Source organism: Gymnogyps californianus, chromosome 1 (genome assembly GCF_018139145.2).
Source record: "Gymnogyps californianus isolate 813 chromosome 1, ASM1813914v2, whole genome shotgun sequence".
Lineage (NCBI taxonomy): Eukaryota > Metazoa > Chordata > Aves > Accipitriformes > Cathartidae > Gymnogyps > Gymnogyps californianus.
The window spans coordinates 19,935,449-19,956,466 of record NC_059471.1 but is presented as its reverse complement, the minus strand read 5'-3'; the positions used below and the strand labels follow the sequence as shown (position 1 = coordinate 19,956,466).

Genomic DNA, 21,018 nt, shown 5'->3' with positions numbered 1-21,018 from the left:
TGTTACTGTTATGATAAAGTAGAATTTTTGGGAAGGAACTGAATGAAGAAAGTCCAATAATTTGAGTAAGCAGCTGAGGAAAGCATCTAGAAGTAATGCTAGGGTTTAAAATCCATCAAAATGCAAATAGAATGAGCAGTGGCAATAGTGATTAAGTAGCTGAAGGAAATCGAGTTACATTAGGTTTCTTTGGGCAATTATGGTAAATTGAAAGTGAATAGTGCTTCTCAGGGAATAGGGCTTTTCAGGGACAACAAACCTGGTACGTTGCTGCAGCTGAATGCTAACTTCATATGCAGAAAAAGCCTTTAGTTATTTGGGCTGATATATCTCTTAATACATTATGGTTCTTAGTGCGGACACAAGTGTGGAACTGTGAGGTTAAGACCTGGCAACACTTCCTCCTGCATGCTAACCGAGTGTAACTCTTGGTTTTGAAATCATTTAAAACATGCAGGCACCCTCGGTGAGACCATTAGGAGACCTTTGGTATAACTTTCAGGAATATTTTGTAGAGGCAGAAGGAAGGAGCCATCTGTAGGATTTTGTGGGTTCCAGAAGTCAGCTGTCTTCATAGCCATGTTTTTGAACTGTGGAAGTGGTAGCACAGAATTTACTGTTCCCAGAATATACAGCAGAAATCTTTTCAGTTGTCATAGCTTAATTCATCGCTAAATGTAACTCAGTACCCAAGGAGTATCTTGCATTGATTATGCTAATTTCTGCTCTAGCCCTGTTTGTATTTATGCACGTACTCTGCATTGAGGCTGAAAAGACCTTGGCTAAATAAAAAGCTCCTTTATTATTGTGATAAGAGAATGTTTTCTGGGCAGCAAGCCTCTGGCTGCTCTAAATTACTTGTTATAGTGGAAGAATTTTGTTAATATTGTTTTAACCATACAACAAATTGTAACAATGGCTGGTAACAAATAACAAAAAAAGTCTGCAGTGCAGCTTGAACTGCCTTATTTGAAATACTAATTCATTTTACATGTCCATGTGATAATGCTTCTTTGAATCTGTAGTAATGGGCATGGCAATCATGAACATAGAAAATGTGGTGGACATAAACAACAGAGCATGTTGTTCCTGGCTGCATTTTCTTCCTCCTTTCTCCTCCCACCCCAGATTTCTCCCCCCCCGCCATGCCCCCTCCAGTACCGTTGAAAGCATCATCTTGTGATTGCTTGAAGTAGCAAAGTAGCTCACTCAAGTGATGCTGCTGTGCAGAGTGTGTGTGAGGAGTTTGGCCTCTAGCTCATGTGCATGTGGAAATGGCTGCACTGCTTTAAGGCATCAGTGGCCGCGGCAGGGTTTCTTTTCCCTCTCATGACTGACTGTGCGTAACCCAGGACAGTGAGAGGCCATTCACAGCCGTTCACCCTTCATCACTGCAGTTCCCTGCTGTTTGTGGTCACTCAAACTTGCCTTCATTGGCAGCTCAAACCAGACCTAAAGTGTCTGGGAAGGCAAGTGCTTGCTTTTGCTATGTTTGTCTGCCGTAGGGGAGTGGGTGGATAGTTAAGAGGGGTAACTTCATACGACCCTGCAGCAAGAGTTGTCCACCACATGTCATGCCTCTGAGACAAGCATTGTGTTAGACCTAAGCGATGGTGCACCCATGTTGCAGACCAGTCCCAGGCAGTGCTATCACTGGGGCACGCAGTGTAGCAATGCATGCTTCTTCGTGCTGGCGCAGCACGAAGGCCTGTGGACCCACCTCTCCTGCCTCACCATTCTATAAAACGTTACTTTCTGAATTACCTAGCAGTGCATTGGGGGAAAACCTGTGTCTTATTCTGGGAGATCTGGAATAAAAAAAATACGTCAATCTAGCACCATATGAAGATAAAACAATTCTAGATTTGTACGGCTCAAATTTCTGCAGAGGACATTCATTCCAGCTGGTGGCAAGTCATGTATGCAATTCCTGGGCCCCCATAGCCTTTCAGCAGGGACCTGGCAGCATCTTCCTGCGTTGGGTTTTGGCTACATGATGCTGTCAACTCAGTCATCTTGAGTCATTTGTCTAAAAACAACTCCCTGCTGCTTAGGGAGGAAGGCACCTAGTGGGTGCCTGCCAGTCAGGAAATAAGAAATAGCTCAGTGTGGAAAGGTCACAGAATTACGGCTTTTAGAGAGAAGTGAAGAGGTGCTAAGGTCTTCAGGCTCTGGCACTGTCCTGTAACAGAAGTCAAATGAGTATTTGCTCAAGGAAATTCACTCATTGTCTGTCCTACTTGTGTCAGTAAGTAATGTTTCTACCATCTTCTTGTGAGTGATTAAGGTCTGCATTTGCAAATGGGAATTACGTTACTATAAATCTAAGTTACATTTTCAATTAAATGCCATTCTCTGAACAAATGAAAAACTTGAGATAATGTCAGTGGTGCTTGCCTTTGCAGATAGGGCAGTGCCCGTGGGGAGTTTCTGTTGAGTTTCAGTACTGGTAACTTCTGGAAATATATATGTGTATGCATGTATATATATTAACCCTTCTCCTTAAAAACTGAGAAAAGTTAGGGCTGTACATCTGGTGAAGGGATGCAATTGCACATTTATCACTCTTTCTTCCCACCCATGAGGAATGTCAGCCAAAATGTGAATGTTACTCTTGAGATTCGTGGAAAGGCTGTAATACGCGAAGTATGACTCCTGCTAGGAGCCATCGTGGGAGGGGACAGGGGAAAATAAACATAGCACATCAGTAACAAGATCACTTCTTTTCCTTTTCTATACTTCTACATTAGTTGCAGTTGAATTTCTTGCTCTGCAAGGAGCATTATCTGGCTTTGACTGGAATATGCCTTTTAGGGGAGTAGGGAGATGTGGTGTGTGGGTTTTGTAGAGTGGTGGGGTTTTTTTCTTCCAGGGTTGAAGGTGAATGTGTCGTCTTTTAGCGTGCCTCTTGCAAGGTCTTGGCAGATCATTCTCCCTCTTTGCCTCAGAATAGAGAGATTTGGGTTTTTTCCTATTATGCAGTAATTTGGAACGTACTTGAACACTTCATAGCAATTCTGAAAATAAGCCTGAATCTGAAAGCAAACCAGCACCCTAAACATACTTGTTCTTCCAAGATGTTCTGGGAGGTTTCCTTGAAGCAGCTTAAAAAATTCTCCAAAGCTTGCTTTCTGAAATTTGCACCTCTGTCAGTTCGTACTCCAAGAAGAATGCTTCCAGCAAATGACATTTTCCCCCCAGTCTCATTTGTTATACAACTAATGATGTCTCTACGTCTGCAGAATTGTTTCCTATGATAATCTATAGGCTGCCGCCCCTTTCATTCTTGTGACATAGGTGAGATGAAAGATAACAGACAACAATGTAAGGAAGAGTGTCTAGAAAGAGGTGTCACGAACAACTGGGGTCATGAAGGAAAAAGTGTCTTTGCTGCCAGGGGTGATGCTAGATGTCTAAATCAAAACTAAGACAACTTTTTCCTCTGTTAAAGTCAAAGCTGGAATTTCCGCTTGTCCTCTAAGAGGACCAAGTTAAAAAGTACATTTGAATCCAGCCTAATAAAAGGCTGTATCGTGTATTTTGGAGGTAGTATTCTGTAGAAAGTGAAACCACGTACTTAGTTTTGTGTGCTTGATATTGCAGTGACCCCAAAGTGTTGGGAGGTCCAATGTGTAAGCTGCTCAGTGGTGCAGGACTGGCTGGCGGAGTGTATTGGGCCTGTATGTCCCTGGACGAGCTGCAGCAGCATGACGTTCAGTGTGGGCCTGTTTACCTCTCTTCACAGGCAGGCTTTGCTTGAGCTCCTTCCTTAGTCGGGCCGATTTTGGAAACCCTGAGGTAGCCAAGGTAAAGCTCTGCCCTGCAGTCACACATACAGGGCTCGTTCGCTTTGTTCAACTTGCTTGGTGCTGTAACACTGAGATGTTGAATCCTTTGAAATAAGAGGCCATAGTGGAAACTTGCTACATGAGTGCCTGCTTCTGAGCTCTTTGCAATGAAGTGAACTGCAGCTTTCACTGTCTAGTCATATTTTTATCCTTCCCTATCAATATCTTGCTAGAACTTCATAAGTCTTCTCAAGAAACCAGAAGCTTAATATTAAGAAGCCAATCCTAAGAATATTTTTGCTCTTATTTTTCCTTTTGTAGCTGAGCAGTAGACTGATATGGGGATATATTTTAAAATCCTCAAAAGAATAACTGTTTTGCAATGCTTATGCTTCTGAAATATGGACAGGTTTGTGTTGACTGCAGTGCTGAAGGCACTAACTTGTACTGATGCATCTAATCTAGTGTATAGTGCTGTTGCATCCTGAGGTTAACATATGAATCATACGCAGTGCTTATTTTGTTCAAAAAAAAATCAATAAGCAAAAAGGCAGCGCTGCTTTTTCCCCCATCCCACCCCCCGAACAAGAAACCGTGTTTTAGAAATGTTTAAAGTGAAAATGGTACTAATATAGCAGAATCTGATGGCAGTATCTAAGTAGTTAGAAGGAGAAAACCAATAGCGAGCTAAGGCTGTAACTTGAACTACAGGCCAGAGGTGGTAGGCCACGATGGTAATGTCTTGTTCTGTGGGTTTTTTTCCTGAACGAGCATTCAAAAGCTAGAATTGATTTCTTGATAGTATAAAGCTGCTTGTTACATTGCCAGCCTAGCAAATACTTAAAGGTCTGTTTTATGTAAAGGTTAAATATTAACTTATTTAAAGGAAGGCTTCACTTTGTAGTATAAAGATCCTGTGAAACTGTTGATTTGCCATTTGCTGAGTGAATTTGGACAACTAGTTGGACAACTAGTAGGATTGCTGTTCATTTAATCTACCTGACAATGGGAATAACAACAGTGAAAGGGATAGAAACAGAAACACTTAACTTGCATGAACTTCTGAGGCAGAAGAAAACTGGCCATCTTTTATTTTTATTTCATTTGAGGACAATAAGACAGGATTAAAATCACAAGCATTTCAGTGTTGACTTTTACCTCAAACTGCAGGAGTTTGCCAAACTAAAATTGTTCTGCACAGTCTAATAACTGCATTCTGACCTAAGGGACCTAGGTACGAAAGAGAAAATTATCTTCCTGGTGCTGTGAAGCTTTAATTAATTTTTATGAAGTTTATTTAGGGATCTTTCTGATGAAGTCTCACAGGTGATATAATCTTAAGCTTTTTTTCTGTGTGTAAAGACTGTTCATTATTTTGCATCTTCAAACATCAAATTTGGCTCGCAATTTTGTTTTGTGCTGAGAGCAGAAATGAGACTACAGATTATGGAGTGCTTTAACCAGAATTACTTCCAAAAAATTTTCTGTAGTTTTATAGGTAACTATGTTCTCCCATCCCATTAGAGGATAATTAAGAACTTTTTTATATTTTTTGTCTAGAGAAATACATGTTTGTCCAGCTGTGTGCAAAGGTGTTTACTTAAGATACATGAGGAGCCAAAGACAAAGCTTAATCTAAAGTATATAAAATACTTTTTAGTATTTTTTTTGAAGTTGAGCAAACAACCCTACTCAGCAAACTTGTTTTAATTTTCACCTTTTTAATGATTTTATCTTCTCCTTGTGTTGTTGAAAAAGTTTTAACTGGAGAAATAACGCATTAGTAAAATTTCAAGCAAAAACACTCATAGGATTTGCTTTAAAAAATATTGCGACTTTTGTAGCATGCAGTGGAGTAGTACTAAGACTGTATCATGACACAACTGGACCTGTTCTTATATTTACATGCATACTTTGCAGGTAATTGTGTGCTTCAGGTCTGTTTTTCTGTGTGGATTGTGTCCCTGTTTCAGACAGAAACATGGGAGGAGGATGTGCAAGTATGCATAACTAATGTGAAATTAAGCTGTTCTTTAGGGTTGACCTCCTTTAGTTTGAAGCCAGCCTTGTTCTGTTTTAAATGGTAACTTCTTCCTTCTTTAATTGGAAGGAACCGGAACCTTTTCCATTAACTTCGTAGAGGCTTCCATGGACAGATAGAGGGTGCTGAGTGGGTATTTTAAGGAAAGGGGAGGGGGAGAAGGAAGGGGGGGAACCCCACACCAAGCCAAAAACACGTATCTGAACAAAAAGAGGTCATCTATACATTGAGATATCACCTTATTATGTCTCTTTTTGACTATAAAAAGAGGCACGGTTGCATAATATAGTTGCAGACCCTTTTACTATAGATATCTGCAGTTAAGTGAGACACATGCCACCTCTGTGACCAAAGTAACCCTTCAGAAGAAAGTCTGCAATGCATACTGAAGTCCTGCACATTTAAGACTCTAGTGGCACACAGACTAATGACTGTAGAAATGTCAGAGCTGAGAGAGAGGAGACAAGGTGGAGTGAGGTGAACTGCAGTAGGCAAGCTGTGCTTTGTTAACCTTTTGCTCATGCTGACAACTGGAAGCTTAAATTTGCTGTATAAGATGAAGAGTTGGGAAAAGATCCTTTCCTCATTGAATTTCAGGAATTCGGTGTCTAAGGAAGAGATCCAGCGAGGGGAGTGATATGAACAAAGCAACCCAATAAGTACAGCAGCTCTCTGTTCAGCATCTTACCTGAACTGATGAATGAAGTGTGAAGGTTTTGGAGAAGCCTGAGGGCAGGAGGATGAACTACTAGTCAGGCAGTATACAAGGTAGATTTGAACAATAGAATTTGCTGTTGGGATAAAAGGAGATGAGGATGTAGGAGAGAAGGAAGTGGAAAGGTTTTCACTATGCCTGAAGAATTCAGGTCAGGGGAAAAAAAAGTCAAAAATAGCATGTGACGGGAAGAGAGAAGTGATGGGGAAAAAACTGAGAGGGAATTAGGTTACATGTAACACAGTTTCACAGGGATTTCTGTAAGAACTTCCTTTATTTCATTTTCTGGTTTCCAATGGTACACCTGTTGGCCTAGTCGTTGACTCAGAAAACTTTGCTAGGTGCATATCTGAAGGGGAACATGCATAAATTATGGGCTAATTAATGTCTGCAAAAAGGAGTGTGCTCTCTTGGTTAGTGCGGGGAACTGGATCTCTTCAGCTCTTCCACTGACTCGCCAAGCCTCAAGGGCTGGCAGTAGGAATACTAACTCCTGTTTTACCCCAGAGTGGGGAAGGGAGGCTCTGCTAGCACCTGAAGTACTCTTTGGAACAAGTCAGCTATCTCATATATCTCACTTCTAGCCAAACATTTGATTCAATATGGATTTACTTACCATATATCTTTTTTTTCTCTTCCAGTTATTATTTCTTCAACTGCAGAAAAAGGTAATTTTTTTTTTTTAATATGTGAATGTTTTGTTGCATGCAAGTCTTAAGGGACACAGAATTTAAATGTACTCCTTTATGTGTACTGGGACCGGCACTGTTTAACTACTTTGTCGGTGACGTGGACAGTGGGATTGAGTGCACCCTCAGCAAGTTTGCCGACGACACCAAGCTGTGTAGTGTGGTCGACACACTGGAGGGAAGGGATGCCATCCAGAGGGACCTTGACAGGCTTGACAGATGGGCCTGTGTGAACCTCATGAAGTTCAACAAGGCCAAGCGCAAGGTCCTGCACATGTGTCAGGGCAATCCCAAGCACAAATACAGGCTGGGCGATTGAGAGCAGCCCTGTGGAGAAGGACTTGAGGGTGTTGGTTGACGAGAAGCTCAACATGAGCCAGCAATGTGTGCTTGTAGCCCAGAAAGCCAGCCATATCCTGGGCTGCATCAAAAGAAGCACGGCCAGCGGGTCGAGGGAGGTGACTCTCCAGCTCTACTCCACTCTCGTGAGACCCCACCTGGAGCACTGCATTCAGCTGTGGCGTCCCCAGTACAAGAAGGACATGGACCTGTTGGAGCGAGTCCAGAGGAGGGCCACAAAGATGATCAGAGGGCTGGAGCACCTCTCCTAAGACGACAGGCTGAGAGAGTTGGGGTTGTTCAGCCGGGAGAAGAGAAGGCTCCAGGCAAACCTTATTGTGGCCTTTCAATATATAAAGGGGGCTTATAAGAAAGATGGAGAGGGACTTTTTACCAAGGACTGTAGTGACAGGACAAGGCACTGGAACAGGTTGCCCAGAGAGGCTGTGGATGCCCCATCCCTGGAAGTGTTCAAGGCCAGGTTGGATGGGGCTTTGAGCAACCTGGTCTAGTGGAAGGTGTCCCTGCCCATGCAGGGGGGTTGGAACTAGATGATCTTTAAGGTCCCTTCCAACCCAAACCATTCTGTGATTCGTTGGTATGATTCTATGTGTAAGCTCTGTGTAGTGAGTAAATTAGTGCTAAGAAACAAGGTAAATATTGTGAGGTTGAGTCTGTTTAGCTTCTAGTACAACAAGCCCGGGATGATGACAAGACCTGTGAGTAACACAACTATGATTTAGGTTTGCAAATATTTTTAGATGGGTACCTTCTAAGAACAGAAAAAGGAGAAGAGAGAAGGAACTGCAGCAGATCCACAAGTCCATTTTCTGTTTATTCCTGAACACACCCTGTGACCTGAGACTTCTGGAAGAGGAAGAATTGTTGTTCTACTGCTTGCTATTTTCCAAACAGCTCACCAAATTCCTCAGAACCCATTCTTTAGGACTAGCTAGAACTGTACAAAACACAACCATTTCAAAGGTGGTTGCACATTATAATTTTAAATTTCCAGGTCAAGTGGTTAAGGCCTTGTTTTGACAAACCGTACTTAAGTCTTCGTATTGGCTTTGGCAAGTATATGCCACAGTGGGTGGTACTTACAGAGATACAAACTGACCAAAAAAATTCCAGCATTCTTGCTCTGCCACTTCTTTTAATTGTGAACAAAAACTAGTCTAAAGGATGATTCGATTCCAGAAGTTCAAAATACGGAGGTTTTTTATAAAACTTTCTCTTTTTTTTCTGTAGAAATACGAATTATTGATGAGATATTTGTTTGGGAGTTCATTTCCACTTATGGGGGGACATGAGTGGTAGATTAAGCATAGATTTGCATTTTGACTATCCACAGAGGGATGTCTTCAGAGTGTGAGACCACTGGTAAGAGGCTCTCACCTCTTCAATATTTTTGCAAAAGAGCATAGAATTTGGAGCTAATCTAGCAGTTTTCTTCCTGGTGGGGAACATCCAGGAGAACACTGTGAAAGGAAGGAACTTTGATGGAATCTGTCCTCTTTCATCTTCTAATGAAGAGGTGAAAGAGTGGGAAAATCTTCAAAATAAACTGTAAGCCGTTCAAGGTGGGAGCCATGTCTTACCCTGGATTTTTACATCACATTGCACAGCTGGGCTTCACCTAGACTTCAGAAAATTCTGCAGATTGCTGCTGTGCTTTACTGTTGACCTGTGTATGAATAAGTTTTACTTTCTAGTTTCTTCCGGAAAGGCAAGATCCATGTCTCAGTTAAGGAAGCCTGGCAGAGCAATGATGTTGGTGTTGCATAGTCAGATCTCTGGCTTTAATACAAATACAGTGCCTGTCTGACTGAAGCAGGTGCTCTTAAATCTACCAGAGAAGAAAAATGCTTGATTAGTTAATGAGACTGACAGTATCGTTGGAACCTGACTGTTAGGCTTTTAATAGCTGTCACCTGCACACTTCTTGCACCTTCAATTCTAAAGCATGTCATAGGCATCCTGTATGCATGAATTTCTTTACCATGGAGGTTGATCTTAAAATGAGATGTGAAGTCTTTTTTCATTTGAAATGAAAGCTATCATAAGTTTTACAAAGTTCTTATAAGCTAACTCGCAATAGCTGGGAAATAACATCAGAAGAGTCAGAAGGCCAAAGTACGAGTAACATTGCTATGTAAATCAATAACGTGCATCTTAGCAAATACATTTTGCTCCGTATTTCAGTGTACTGTGTTCAAATCCTTTTACTCTAGTACTTAATTACAACTTTTGATTAAATTAGTGGCAATTTCTTCACCCCGTTAAGGCTAATTGTTTTTGTAATTTCAGATTCTTGCCTAGATTTATATCCATTAGGATAGGGGAATAAAGTTAACTCTGAATCTCTCTTAACAATATAATATGTTATATATTATTACTGCTCTGTAATCTGACTCTGTCAGGGAAGTAGTATTAAGAATGATTCAGAAGAGGATGTTAAGGGCAAATCTTAGGAGGGTTTAGCATATTTTAGGAGGATTCTAAGAGCATATCTTAAGACATTGTTCTCCTGAGGGCATAAATTATGGTCTAATATGCATCAGTGCCTTTAAAGAGAAGTGACTTCACTTGGTCACAGCATGGCACCAAGACTCCTGGATTCCCTTAGCTTAGCCAGGACTTCCTCATGACTCTGAGTTTGGCTAAACTGGCAGATATTGGGGTTTGAGGTTTTTGACATATCTTCCATCTAGCTTGTAATTACAAGAAAATGAGCTGAATAGGAACGAGGCTGGTTTATATTTGTACTGGAAACTGATGCAGGATGCTTCAGGGAGTAGTCTGCAGAGGAGACACTGCTACCCAAAACGGTAGGTAGATGGACTGCCAAAGTAAAGCCATCAAAAATGGTATCCTCCCTCCCTCTCATTTCTTGGGGAGCGCTGGCAGGACAGATACCTGTAATCGCAGTAGGAATGGCAGCACAGGAGTGGGAAAAGAAGCAAGAATTTATTCAGTGCGAGGCCAGTATGGACTGCCAATTGCAGGCTCTTTCTGCTTTAGACTGGGTGGTGCCCATCACTGGAACAGCTATGAAAGTCTTGCTCTTCCTTGAGTTGCCCCAGTTTGGCTACTGAGGACAGGCCCTTGGCTTTTAATGATGGTGACAGATTGCAAGATCTCAGTTATTGCAAGAGTGCAAGAGCACTTCTAACAGCTGCCTTTTTCTAGTAAATACTGGTAGCACTGGCACAGATCTGTACCCTTGCTGCAGCCAGCCTTGGTGCCTGTTATTCTGTGTGTTGTTGGGGCATTTACAGCCTGTGACAAGACTTTGAGGTTCTGGTGTTTGAAGTATTGTGTGTGCACTAAAAATAATCCTTCAAAAGAATCTGAATTCTGGGGGTGATTTTTATGGACAGAATAGAATTGTTTATTGTGTAAGTTAGTTTTGCTGTGCCCTGCCCTCCCCTGTATCTCATTTTGTCTTTCCTTCTATTCAGCTTCTCTCACCCTCTTCTCCCCCAAAGCTCTGATCTGTGCAGCTGATTCCACTCCAATTTTATGTCCGTTTCTCCTCTTTTCCAAACCATTTTCTCATGCTTTAATTGCTTAACTGCGTTATGTTTGAATGTGTATAGTATGTTTTTAATAAAAGACAGTTTCTAATTATGCAGTGCCTAGTACTAGAGTACAGTGCCTAGAACATGAGTTCTTTCCTATCAGGATGACAATTTTAGGATGGCTTTAGAAAAAGGTTTTGCTTCTTGCATTTTCAGTCAGCTCCACAGCTGAAAATTTGCCAAATCTGTCTGTAAGGTCAGAGGCAAAGGTAAAAAGCGTAATTCTCTGAAGAAAGCTCAAATACAGTTTGTTTGGGTTTTTTACTGCAACAAGCAATGAAAATCCTGAAAGACGATAAATTAAGACCACGTCTTCTGTGACTGTGCACAAGCATTTTCTGAGCTGTTGGAAGTTCCCAAAGTTTCGAGCCTGTTCTGCTCTCCATGAAGTATGTCATACAGCTTCTTAAAGGACTCTCTTCATGTGCACGGGAAAGTAGGTCAAGTTTCCTGCTTCATGCAACTGCAGAAAATATAAGTGAAGATAATGTAAATATTTAGTATGACTTCTTTTCTAAGGCTTGCTGTTCTGGCACAACTGATCTGTTTCCTCTTGACAAGTGGTAAAAGAAACTGTAAGAGGAAGCAAGATTGGAAGAAGCTTCCTGGGTCATAAGGCCTGGGTCTCTGGTCTTTAAGGCAACAGACCCATTCATAAGTTGATTGAGCTCCCTACTAAAGCCACCTACATTTTGTTGCCATTGTGACTATAATAGCAGGACTCTTCCAGATTATATTCCTCTGATGATTTGAAAGAAGATAATCAGACAATTTTTAACTCACAGCTAGCTCTCATCTTGGAGTGCAGTCCTCTCCAAACCCCTGGTTTGGAGTTTTTACTGTCATTGATGACCAGTGCCTTCTACAATGGCACAATACCGTCCTGTTTCTATTAGAAGGAGAAATTAAATTGAATTCTGTAGGTCAGTTATCAAATACTTTACTATAGCCTAAAATGGAATTGTAGCATCTTCTTTATCCAAAAAGGTTAGTCACAGGTGAAGCTGTGTTCAGTTCTGGTTTTTTTGGTTGGTTTGGTTTTTTTTCCCTTCAAAATCTATTTTGGAATCATACATAAAAGCATATTATTTCCTTGAGGAATAGCAACCATCACATTTGGTGATTTTTTTTTTTTTTAAATTTGCCTTTTTTTTTTTTAAAGTGAGCAATCCCAGAGTGCTAAGTCTACCCAGGCCAAAGGGTTTAATAGAACTTAATTTTATCAGGTGATTCATAGCGTAGTAGTTTAGCCCTCATCAAAGATCAGGGATTTTATTGCTTGTTCTTTTCAGCTGTATTCACCGAACTCTTATTTGTATTTTATTGCAGTTGTCTACCTTGTGGTTTTTCATCTGTCATTTGTCATGTTTGTATGGTCCTATTGGAAGACAATTTTCACATCTCCTGCATCCCCCTCTACTGAGGTAAATATAACGTTAGAAAAATGTCAATGCCTTTTTTATAAATAGCTGAACTGTTTTCAGTGATGAAGCTTGTTAGCAGTACCGCATGATTCACCTTTCCCTTCTCATTACCTAAAATAGAACAGCATGACAGTGTATCATGAATGAAAATTATAAAGTTACTCTTAAAATACTGCATACCTTGTGTAATGACATTTCCTTATACAAAATGTGCATTTAATTCATCACAAATTTGACAGTCATGTACAGTGCTTTGCTATGAAGTAGCTTGCTTGAAACCTGGAATCCTTAAAACCGATAAATCAAATACAGTGACAGCATTTTTATATTTCCATTTTAGGCAGTTTTGACTTTTGTTTGGGTAAGAAAAAATAGTAATGCAGTGTATACTCATAACCTGGAGGACTGAACCACTTAGTAGTAAGTCAAGGGTTAAGCTTTAGGGACAATTGAGAAGTGAATACATAAAGGAGCTTTATATAATGGCAAAAGAATGTGAGAAGTTTTGTTTTGAAAAAGAACAGTATTAATTGCAATAAGCCTGAGATGGATTACCTTGTTTTCTGTTTTCTATAAGGTGTATGTATGTAAGGATTAAATACTGGCACCAAATTTAAAATACTTCCCTTCCCTTCCCTTCCCTTCCTTGGTTTTATAAAGCTTTTAAATTGGCTAAACTGTTTGAGGCTTTGGTTGCTCTATGAGGGTTGAATTTTTATTCTATTTTTGGCAAGACTGACTTTCAATGCTAATGTCAACCTTAAACATTTTTGAAAAGAATTAAAACCATGCTTCTAAGGAAAAGCAAACACTGCTCTGCAGTGCTTAATTATGGCTTAGAGATCTGCACCTTAAAGCTACAGAATATAAAGTCAAAAAAGCTAGACTATTCTGCTGTTTAGCTAAGCAAAAAGAGTAGTACTGAATTGTTAAACCTAAAAATTCAAAGGGACTTTTCTTCAGGGTGGTTTGTTTTGGCTTTATCTGGGATGGTTCTGCAGCAAAATGATAAAGTTAAGCAGGTTAGCTAATTAAAATGTGATTGGAACTGTGTTATTCCAGGTTTTGTAAAGGTATATGAACTAGAGCTGCTCATAAAGCTAATGCTTAGTAACTTTTACTGTCTGCTTGGATTCTTCAATAATAGAAAACTTCTTCTGACAGTACTTATCCTGTAGTTACAGTAATGTAGTAGCAAGCTTTTCATATTCAGTGAGTGAAAGGGATGGTTTTGGCATATGGCATGTAATGTATATTTCCTATATCAAGTGTGGGGGTAGATGAGATTTAATACAATTTTCTTCTACAGCTAGCTTTAAAAAGAAAAAAAGGAAAAAAAAACCCACCACAACAACAAACAACAAAAAACACACACCAAAAAAAACCACAAAAACCAACCAAACAAAAAAACCCATCACCAATTCTCTCTCTCTCTGGGCAAGTCCTTCTGTTCATGTACCAGTAAGTAATTTATGCTGGTTACACTTAAAAACAAAGCCTGACTTCAGAATCTCCCCATTGTATGAGAGTGTAAACGTATATATTTTTAGTCATTCAAATTAGCCATTCTTGCAAAACAAATAGCATCCTGTGATCTTACTATTGAACTAAAAAAAGATTCTGCAGCTGCTGTTGTGTTAGTGTAATCCCTGTACATTTGTCATAAGAAAGAACAATCAACATTATACAAGATCCAGAAAGAGGAAGGAAACAAAGGGACTCTCTTTCTGTTTTCAATAAGAACTGCTGGAACCTCATTGGAAATTCTGTTAGCTATGTGGTAACAGACAACTTCTGATGTCTTTGAACATATCCTGCCATTGTCCAAAGAGACTGTGGTCTCATGGCCCTATTAATTTCTGAAATTAGGACACAAATATAACTCTTCAGAAAACCAAAATCCTATCCAGAATTTTTGGAGTAATATTGTGATGTTACTTGGACAAATTCAAAAAGTTTTAAATCTTGTGATTTAGTTCCTTTTCTGTGCTTTAGTGGCTTGCCATAGAAATGTCAGCTAGAAGTAGTATTTCATGTTTAATGCAACCTCTGCTTGATTGCAGGTCATGGAGACAGGCATTGGGTCACCTAGCAGACTCACAAGGGCAGTAGGGAAGAACGCATATTGCACCACTGTTCGCTGGCATGATGCTTCATATCTGTCATAAACTTTTGATGTGAGCATCTCCAGTTTTCATATTTGAGTAAATACCTATCTTAGAGATTAAGATTAAAAAATGAGGTCAAACTCTTGGTGATGACTGAAATGTTAAACTTTAATGTCACCCTTTGCAGATTAATCCTAGTTTCTGATTATTTAAAAGGGGATGATGTTTCATGTTTCACCCTTGAATGGTGGGTAGGCTCAATAACTAGGATGACACTATATGTAAGAGGAGGCTTAACTAGATTCTGTGAGATATGAGGCAACTTGTTTGCATTTTGGGTTAGGAAATAACACAGAGAAATTGCAGCAATGTCTTACTGCTTCCTCCTTTCTGTAAGTGGAGTCTTCATTGTTGCTTGCCAACTGACTGTAATCCAAAAGAGGAAAAAGTACAGGATGAGAGGAAAATCCATGTGAACTAATCATATACATGTTCTTGGTAGGAAAATATGGTCATATTAAACCACACTAAGCCAATTTTTGTTCCGTCTGCACACACAGCATTTTCCACTCGCTACCATGAATACTTTGTCTATATGTGCTCATAAAAAGGGCTCTTGTAGTCCATACAGGAAGCTCAGAGTTTAAAAGTGCTTCGGAACAGAAAAATACCAAAGGAAATAGTGAGTTCAGCCCCCACTCCACAGGGGCTTGTTAGCACACTGGGTTTTGTGGGGCTTAATGGTAAAGCTCATAATTTCAGTGGATACCAAACTGTTTCACAAGTGCGTAAAAGCTCTCCAGGTTCTTCTGGTAAAGCTTTAAGTTTCAGTGAGGCTTCAACAGGAATGCTCCTCATGCTTTACTCAGAATTGTAACACTCAAACTGTACAGGCTTTGCTGAAGTCGCTTTCGGTACAGCTAATGGATTTTGAGACTAGTGCTGACTACTCCCAAGTAAAAATTCCAGTTAAACTCTTTCAACTTCTGTGCTGAAGCCATGAAGCCCACCCTCCCTTTTCCCCCCCCTTCTGGTTTGTACCCCTCTCTAAGTCAGAGAGAGGAAGTGGCATAAGAGAACTTTAGTGCCCTGTAGTAGCAAAGGACTGTTGCACCTTCCTCTTGTTCACAGATCACTTAATTTATGCTTATCAGGAATGAAAGGAAAGGTTGCGCCTTCTTAAAACTCCCCTGAGTCTCTGCCTTCCTTTGTGTTGAAGGGAAAATGCTATAGATAATGGAACAGAGATAAAGATTATTTTCTTTAAAATATGCCCAGGACCATGGAGTTTTTAGGATCTCCTGTAATTCCTGTAGCATTCTTTTTTGTTTATGTGGGTTTTCTTGGGTCAGTGGGTGGGGGTTGTCCAAAGACATAGGATTAAGATAGAGAGTCTTTTCCTTGGAGCTTCACTAGAACACAAAGTAATAATTAATCTCTTCCCCTTATTCCATTTTCTCCCTCCCTCCTAGTTCTGCTTGTCAAAAGCTGATAAAGAACAATATGAAAAAGAAGAGAGACCAGAATCCCAACAGGAGATTTTGAGAAGAGCTGCTAAAGACTTGCCTATCTATACGACAACAGCATCGAGAGGTGAGATATAAAGACAATTCTGTGCTCCTGAAGCTGCTAGTTTAATTCAGTGAAATTCATTTGATGTCATTGAATGAACAATCTATTTAAGCACATATTGCAAAGGCCATGACCTTGTTTTGTTACTTGTTTGGGCTGGTTTTTCTTCCCGCAAGAGAAACTGGAGTCCTTTGTCTGGGGATCGCAACATGTAGTCAGTATTTGGAATTAAAAAAAAAAAAAATCCTCTTCTAGCAAGCAGATAGATGACAACATTTATCTCTAATTGTGGCTATAAAAAATAAACACAGCAAAGAAATATAGCTAATACATCTAGAAATAGAGAAAATGAAACTTTGTACTCAATTTCATAGTCATTTATATCTCCCTTTTAAACTTCTTTTTCTGAGCTGTATCAGTTCAGCAGGAGGAGAAACATCATACTTAAGGCTAGAATTTAAGAACGAATAAATGTTGTTTCATTCCAGTCTGTAATTCAGTTCAAAGCTAGTTATGGGCTATTTCTGTATTCGCCTTTAATACGTATAGGCATTTTTATTCCAACTTATATTATGAATGATCTGTGAAACTGCTGTCTTATACATATGTATATTCTTTAAAAATCTAGCTTTTATATGTGTATATATATCTGTTTCTCTTTCTGGAAACTAGCAACCCTGTATAGTTTTCCAAAAACATAAACTACTCAGAATAACTGTTACCAAAGTTTACTGTGACTTTCCAAACAAAGTCTAAGGACACCTGGCTTTTTTGAATACAAGCCTCCCTTTAAGGGAATCCCAGTCTTAAGTTCCTGGAGTGGTCTGGGAAGCTCTTGCCAGCTCTTAGCAGTTCTGCTTAGCTGTAGGTGTTGGCTTTCCTCCTCCTTTCAAACCGCCTGTGCTGATGTCTTATTTCCATTGAGAAGAGCTTGAAGGCTTGTTTAAAAATATCCAGGAAAGATGAGGAAGAGCTGATTTACTGAACAGTCTGCTAGATCACTATTTGCTGAAGAGGGTAGAGAAAGCTAATGCAGAAAGCTAGCTTGCTGAAAGAGTGTAGTTTCACAATGAGATGCCTGAGTACCCTGTCCAGAGGTGAAAGAAGGGAAGTGATAGGGGATCAGTGCCAGAGGATGAAGGATGGGAAGACCGGGGAGCCAAAGAGTAAATGGAAATGGACTCAGTACAGTAGTAATAGATAAAAGTGTTTTAAATACTTTCATATGTTACATTTCTTAAAAAAACTCAAGAGTACATATCATATGAGAGTAGGCACATGAAGGTCTGTGAGAATAGGTGTGGCAGGGGAGGGCAGGAAGCTCTTTAAGATTCAGTCATGTTAAGGGGGAAAACCTTTGTAAAATTAAATGAGTGAAAACTAATGACTTGACCCTTGCCACTTGAATGCAGCCATCAGATACTGTGATCGATGCCAGCTAATCAAACCTGACCGCTGCCACCACTGTTCTGCATGTGACATGTAAGTTACTAAATCTGAAATGATGGATTTTCTCTCTCCTGCAATCATCACTTTAGTGTGTTCACGTCTTCAGTGTGTCAGCCCTTGCATAACAGCAGGTTTTACTATTTGTTTCTCTCAGACCCTCAGTACTTGCATTTCATGAAAGAGCAAAGTTCCTCCTGTTGGTGCAATATTATTATTGCAGCCCCATTGTCCAAACTGGCAGAACTTTTTAGGAAACCTGCTTGTAGCTTTGTAAAACAGTGCTTATATTAAAATATAAATAAATAAAAAACTAAAAAATCAGCGATTGAAAGTAGAGAAAGGCAGGTCTGAGATACCAGCACCAGCAAATGCTTATTATAGAACTCTTTTATTGTATCTTGCTTCTGCAGCCTTGAAACAGATGCATGGTACTAATAATGCTACAAATCTTTATCTCAAAGATTGACAGTGGAATTGCATGCCTTAACCATTTCAAAGACATCACTGCTATTCCCTAGCTTCATCCTGAATCATCAGAGAAGCCTGTAAGGGCACTGAAGACTGAGGCTGAGTGAGACTTCAGTAGGCTGAGCTTGAGGAAATCTAGTTAATTGAAGAACCTGATACACATCTTTTGGCTAAAATCCAATTTATTAGCAAATACGGTGAATGTCTGTGTCTGAAAAGTCTACTATCTGTCCTTATACTAAAACTGGATGAAAATGGCATGTGGACTATTCAAATTACCCACTGTGCTGCTCTTTTCCTCAATTAGCTTTAAAAAACAAACAAGCAAGCAGCAAACAACAAAAGGTAGCAACAACAGCCCCAAGGTAGACTTAGTTGAAGTGAATGCCAGGCTAACATACCTTATCCACACAACTCTGAAGGGTCCTTTGGATTTGTTTTCTCTCAATGTGCACATAAAACTAGTATGGCTTAATGAACTATTACATGGTGTTGCTCAGTAATGCTCCCCATGTTAATTTAAGAGCTTCTTTTCATAACTCTTCTGAATCTCACTTGGTCCTTTTGGGTGAAAGGATGGCTGCTATAATACAGAGAATCAGCATGATTAAGAAGGACTTGAAAAAGATACAGTGGGGCAAAATACTTAAAAAAAAAAAAAAAAAAAAAAAACACCAAACAAAAAAACCCCAAAAAACCCCAACCCCCAAACCTGTAGAAGCTAAAAGTATGTGTCTTAGAAAGAAAATTTATTTTTTGCTTTAACTTACTGGAAATTATCTCTTTCAGATGTGTACTAAAAATGGACCACCACTGTCCATGGTAAGTTTGTAAAAACAAAAAAAGATCAGTATAATAATGATGAATTAGATCCTACCTGATGAATTAGATGCTGCTTCAAAAATGCGCCTTTGAAGTAAAACTTGATTTTCACAGACCATCTTGAGGCTTTAATATGTGAAAATAAATCTTGTTCCTAATGTGTGTTGCAACATAGAGTGGTAGGCCCAGTAGCCCAAATCATGCAGTTTCTCCTTATATAGAGAAACCCTGGCATTAACAAGACCTATGAGAAATGGCATTTCTTTCGTTTAGTTTGGTATTGTTACCAGGAGAGGAGATACCCACTACACTGTGAAAATCAGTTCTCGATTCTAGATGATACATAAGACCCACTCAGACAGTTACTCTTCTGCAGTTTGTATTCACTGGTAGTCAGTAAAAGTATTATCTGCTGTTACTATAAAAATGCTGCTATGAGTAGTTGACTTGAAGGTGGTTTTGTAACCAAAGCAACATCCACTGAAATTGATGGAGAGGCTCATATTACCTTCTGCGATGACTGCAGTTAGTTCATAGTGTGTGAGACGCTTCCTATACAGGCTGTATGTATCATACGCTTTGCCAGCTCATGTCCTGTCCTGTAGAACTTCATGGGGGTCAATTTATGTGAGAGGCCCAGATCATTTGGCCTGAGGAAAGAGACTTCCTTCAAAATGGTGGCTTAAAACGCTTCTGAAACACTAGTGCCAGACTGCTTTGGACATACCACTGACATCATACACGTTATGCTCTGCAAAAGCTGAATGTATTGGTTTTTATTTTATTTTATTTTTTGTATATCATAGTAACCTCTTTCTCTTTCCCCTCCTTCTAGGGTGAATAATTGTGTGGGATTTTCTAACTACAAATTCTTCCTCCTGTTTTTAATGTATTCCTTACTGTACTGTCTGTTTGTTGCTGCTACAGTCTTGCAGTACTTCATAAAGTTTTGGACAGTAAGTTCTAAGGCTTTTTTGTTGTTGTTGTTCATTTGTTTAATCCTGCATGTGTTACTAGAGGCTGCATCAGCATGTTGTCACTCACCATTTACTCTGTTCCATAGTTCATTACCATTAACAGCATCAATTGAAGTGACTGAAGCAGGAGAACCTTCCGAATATTAATGAATTAAATGTATTACACTGCCCAGGATGACTAATTGGGGGAAGAAGTTCCGATGAGGACACTGTGCAATTTCTCTGCTCCATCAAAATCGAGTGGCACAGCTCAGGTTTTTTTGAGGCTATTGGATATAGATATGTAGATATAGAAAGAACTGGCTATATCAAACAATCACATATATATATGTATGTGTGTATATATATACACACACGTATATATAAAAATACTGACAAATGTGAAATATAAATAACAATCTTGTATCTTCCTAGACTTGTCTATGGAAAATCTGCTACCAGATAAGGCAGATTAATTTCTTGGGAACTGACTGAGCTCTATTTTGGAGTCCCTACATAGGCATGTCTGAACTTCATACTAATGGCTTTTATTGATCTGATATGAGTAGAATGCTAAGATATGTACAGTGTTAATGATATACATCCTCCTTGCAACTATTATCAGTTGTCAAATGATTGATACACATACATGCATCTTAGTAGATTTAATAACATTTATGTGAAGGGCAACCATCCTTGTACATCAGTGTTCCTCCTATCAGTTTTGTTCCAGTCACATTCCAGGCTGAACTGAGTGTCTTCTGGTGTTGTTCCCTTTCATCTCTAAAACCTTGTACTGTGCCTTCCTGTCTCTAGGCAGATGAGCTAGCATCAGAATTCCCTTAATCAGTTGCCATTAACTAACATGGGAAAAATCACTGTAAGTGGAAGGCTCTCCATCACATCTTTATAAGTAAATAACAGCACGTATTTCTTAATGCTAGTTGCTGTCAGAGTAACTGGGAAAAGCAGTCATTATCTGTAGCTGTAGAAATAATCTTTATTGGAGCAAAAAGATGTTGCCATGTCAGGGTAAGAGAAGCTTGATCACGTATTCAGAATA

At 39.6% G+C, this 21,018-nt stretch overlaps 1 protein-coding gene across 1 annotated transcript in view; it reads left to right on the top strand.

Moving 5' to 3' along the window:
* ZDHHC20 (zinc finger DHHC-type palmitoyltransferase 20) overlaps positions 1–21,018 on the top strand; it is a 45,119-nt gene that overhangs the window by 11,210 nt on the left and 12,891 nt on the right. Inside the window, exons 2-7 of the mRNA XM_050915620.1 lie at positions 7,186–7,212; positions 12,486–12,580; positions 16,161–16,281; positions 17,673–17,742; positions 18,967–18,999; positions 19,835–19,955. Coding sequence (XP_050771577.1) covers positions 7,186–7,212; positions 12,486–12,580; positions 16,161–16,281; positions 17,673–17,742; positions 18,967–18,999; positions 19,835–19,955 — 467 coding nt within the window. The remainder of the gene's footprint in view (positions 1–7,185; positions 7,213–12,485; positions 12,581–16,160; positions 16,282–17,672; positions 17,743–18,966; positions 19,000–19,834; positions 19,956–21,018) is intronic.